The sequence below is a fragment of the Limulus polyphemus genome, unplaced genomic scaffold (assembly GCF_000517525.1).
Source record: "Limulus polyphemus unplaced genomic scaffold, Limulus_polyphemus-2.1.2 Scaffold4558, whole genome shotgun sequence".
In the NCBI taxonomy this organism is placed as follows: Eukaryota; Metazoa; Arthropoda; class Merostomata; order Xiphosura; family Limulidae; genus Limulus; species Limulus polyphemus.
Genome location: NW_013670168.1, coordinates 34,932 through 39,353, shown reverse-complemented (window position 1 = coordinate 39,353; position 4,422 = coordinate 34,932). Strand labels below are relative to the sequence as shown.

Genomic DNA, 4,422 nt, shown 5'->3' with positions numbered 1-4,422 from the left:
AGAACAAAGCTACACAATGGGCTCTCTGTTCATTGCCCTCTGCAGGTATCAAAACCCGAACCTTAACAATGTAAGCCACCAACCAGTCTTACCGCTGAGCCACCGGAGGCACAAGCGTTGCTTGAAACTTTCATATTTTAATTTCCTCTTTATCATCATTCATGGCTTTTCTGCAAAATTATTTGGAAATCATGCTGCTGTTAACTGTTGAATATCTCATTGGTTGTTGTTGTTGTTTTTTAGTTGTCCAATACCCGGTTGTGACGGTGGCGGTCACGTGACAGGGAAGTTCCAAACTCACCGCAGGTAAATTTATTTTCCAAATTCCATGTTTTTTTTTTGTGTCCATCACGTAGATTTGTCCAATACTTACGTAAGGTAATATCCGGATAGTCTCTACTTCTACTACTGGTTTTCTATTAAATACTTTAATAAAGTATTTTTGTTTTCGTTAATTAAAATAGTATTTTCCTCAGGTTCTTCAGTGTTTCGACCGTTTTCGCAAAAACCCTTAACTCACATTAGGACAGCAGTGCTGCCACCTAGTAGTACTCTGGTGTTCGCTAACATTTCTGTCCAATATTAGCATACTTCGAGCATAAGCTTTAAAACGTCTTACACGTACTGTATTTTCTAGTTATTTTAAGATGACCACAGAAAGGCACCTGTAAATACATATAGCCTGGTTCGTACAGGAAATTTTAACTCTTGTACTAGCCATACAAATTCAGAATAATATCATTACGAAGTAGCTTTAATGAACATTCCTTCTTTTTTATCATTACGAAGTAATACTTCGTAATGATAAAAAAGAAGGAATGTTCATTAAAGCTAAGGAATGTTCATTAAAGTTTTTTTATCATTACGAAGTAGCTTTAATGAACATTCCTTCTTTTTTAATCATTACGAAGTAACTTTAATGAACATTCCTTCTTTTTTAATCATTACGAAGTAACTTTAATGAACATTCCTTCTTTTTTTATCATTACGAAGTAACTTTAATGAACATTCCTTCTTTTTTAATCATTACGAAGTAACTTTAATGAACATTACTTCCTTTTATCATTACGAAGTAGATTTAATGTTTAATGTAGATTTAAGATTTAGTTCCACAAAAGTAAGATTTGCTAACAACTTACGTTCTTCGGCTTTTATTTATTTTTTTCTCCAGCTCTTCTGGATGCCCCCTAGTGAAGAGAAGTAGGCTTCACCTACAGGACTCCCTTGCTGTCGATGGCAAAGTTTTAAAAATGGAGGGAACGGGGTAAATATCTGTTGTAAGATTTAAATTTTAACCCCCTGTTTCTTAAAGGGAATAAAGTTGGTTTAATTATGTTTATTAGTTTATTATTAGAATTTTTTTTTCAGAATTTCGTGCAAAGTTACAAATAGTCTGTCGGCGCCTTACTGCCTTTAGTTACGAACTGATACACTAGAGGGAAGACAACAAATTAACATTAGCCACCGTCACCTCAGGGGCTACTATTGTTGGTTTGAACAGTTGGATTTAGCAGTTACTATTATTTCCTACCTAGACTCTGAAGTGTGGAGCTCGTTTTACTGTAACGAGTCGCGAACCAGGAATTGTTAGATTCATAGTCCAGGCATATTAACCATTAGGCCATATCCGGCCCATGTTAAAATATATATAACATCAGTCCAGTTACCAAACACACACAAAAATATGAAAATTAATTCACATATTCTGATATTTTTATTGAAAATTAAAGTGATCAGGAATTGAAACTGTGTGGATTTTTTATTAATTTCCTTAGTTGTTTACACCATTAGCTGTTAAAATAAATTAAGATAAATAAGCATGTGGACCTGAATTTTACTTAAAATGGACCTGAAAATATTATGACGCTCACAAAATATAAATTTCTTTTGTTGCATGTGAAATGACAATCTCATTTTACAAAAATCATACAATATCCAAATAACAATATACAATATCCAAATAACAATATACAATATCCAAATAACAATATACAATATCCAAACCTACGTTTGTTTGTGAGTTGTAATTGAATACCATTCCTATAAATGTTTTTTTGTCTTGCTTACCTGTCACCAGGTGTCCTACTCCTGGTTGTAACGGAAGTGGACACGCGAACGGAAGTTTTCTGACACATCGTAGCGCTTCTGGTTGTCCCAAAGCCTCCCCAGCAAGGAAGAAGTCCCGAATGTCTGTTGACAATATCTCCCCACAAGGGGTAAAGAATCATCCAAGTAAGATATTCACAAAACGTTGTAAAGGAATTAACAACGGTTGTAATATTTTAGTTGTAAATAGTCTAACAATGGTTGTCGGGTATTCTGAATTTGATGACTCGCATTGCTTCATTTTCCTCATAAATTCAGTTCTGTAAGAAACTGAACAAATCTCTAAAAAGTAAAATCCTATCTGAAAATTCATTTTTTATGTTATAATATTTTTTTTGAACATTTTGGACATTATTTAAAACTGACTAAGATCGCTAATCCGAATCTTGCCTTTTGAACTTGGTGGTTTTAGATCAATTGTAAATCATCACAACAAAGTGAAAAGATGCAACAGACATTAAAATAAACCAGAAATAGTGAATATCGATATATATATATATACAGCCACTCTGTGTTCGTAACGCTCCCTCTGTCTGTAACGTTCTACTCTTTGTTGGTAACGTTCAAACGAAAGCATCGAGTTGAAACCCTAGCCGAGTGTGGATTTTTTATAACTTTTTTTCAGTTATTAGCTCATCATGTTTAGAGAAAGATATGAATGTATTAAGAAAACATTACACTATTACAAAAAACAACAATAACATGATAGTTTACAAAAGACTTAGTTTTATAGTGATTATAGCGCTCGACTATCATGTGGAAGTCTTGTATTCAAATCCAAGTCGAGTCAAGATTTTATGTTAATTCCTTTTTCATACATTTATTATCATATTTACAAGCTCGCTCTTTAAATATTCGGGCAAAATACAAATAGATTTATATTTTTTTGCACCCAGTAGATTTCAATTATTATTGATGTTTTTCCCCTTAGAGAAGAGATTCTTAAAAATTTAGTTAGAAAATTTATAAGCATTTTTAACTAAATGTTATACCTTCGTGCAGTTCCCGTTCACCATAAAATTCATCACAATTAATATATCACAGGGTCAGACATTTGACAACGCATCGGTTTAGTCTATAAGGCTTTATCAAGAAGAAGACTTGAACATAAGATATATAAGTCAAAATTATAATGAAGGAAAATTCACAGGAGAAGATTAAATATACATAAAAATGTTTTCGTTAAATACTAGAAATAGGATAGTCATTCTCCATACATATATTGTTACTATAATTATTTTTTTTATAAATCAAGTTCATAAAACATCTAGTTATATTTATTTTGCAGGATAAAATTTAATTGAATGTTGTTTTATACCCTCAAAGTAGGGGTGCTAAGTAACAGTCTATATGCGCTCTGCTTGTCCTGATTTTGTCTACCATTGTAAATCTGTGAACGTACCACTGACACACCGAGAAACTGAACGTTTTACATAAAATAATTTATATTATGTGCGGTAAGAAGACTTAACAATTATTTTATCTTATTGTATATTGCGTGTAGAGTTTCAGTAGAAATTTGAATGGTCGAAACTTCTGGAAAAACTCATTTTCTAGAAAATCAAAATGGCTCGAATACCCGGATTTTAGATGGAGAAATGCTAGACAGGCGAGGGTACAACGTTCAAGCTCGGAACGAGATGACCAACCTAACAACTGGGATGAAACAACAGATCCGAGCGACAGAAAGTGTAAGCTTCAAATAATGTGTTTAAAACAAAATCGAAAATCAGTTCCAGAAGAAGGAGACTATTAGATAAAGCAAGATGCTGAATATAAAAATTAGTTAACGAAAAAAATGGATCTTTCCAGACTTACAACCATTTAGACATTAACGTAGGAATTTAATATGTAAACATTTATAAAAGTAAATATTTTTTAGATTTCTCTCTACTTTTAAATCGCAATAAAATAGTAAAAGTTTCTGTTATATTTCCTCTGACAATTATCACCAGAGGGTGATTTTAATCACATCCTGTAAGTATGTAAATTAAAAAGTACAATAATCCGTTTTAAAAGAAATCAAATATTTGTGTTTAAATGTAAAAGAATACGAGAAAGTAACCTAAAGATGATAAATGTAGTTAACGTCATGTCCATGTAAACAAAAGCAACAAGCCATATCATAGGTTTCGGCAAGAAAAGCTTTTGAAGTAAATTCGGTTACGAATACGAAAAGAATGTCAGGAAAATGGTAACTCTGATAAATAACGGACGACCTATGTACGTTAAATAATATAAAAGTGATTTAATAGAAAAAGGTAAAGTACAATACACAGGTGCATAAACTACGAGAAAAACATCAAATTTTGAAGA

General features: G+C 32.2%; 1 protein-coding gene across 1 annotated transcript in view; it reads left to right on the top strand.

Moving 5' to 3' along the window:
- Positions 1–1,250: 1,250 nt before the first annotated feature.
- The window catches only part of LOC106471345 (myelin transcription factor 1-like protein), a 5,351-nt gene continuing 2,179 nt past the window's right edge, over positions 1,251–4,422 (top strand). Inside the window, exons 1-3 of the mRNA XM_022399956.1 lie at positions 1,251–1,264; positions 2,078–2,232; positions 3,664–3,797. Coding sequence (XP_022255664.1) covers positions 1,251–1,264; positions 2,078–2,232; positions 3,664–3,797 — 303 coding nt within the window. The remainder of the gene's footprint in view (positions 1,265–2,077; positions 2,233–3,663; positions 3,798–4,422) is intronic.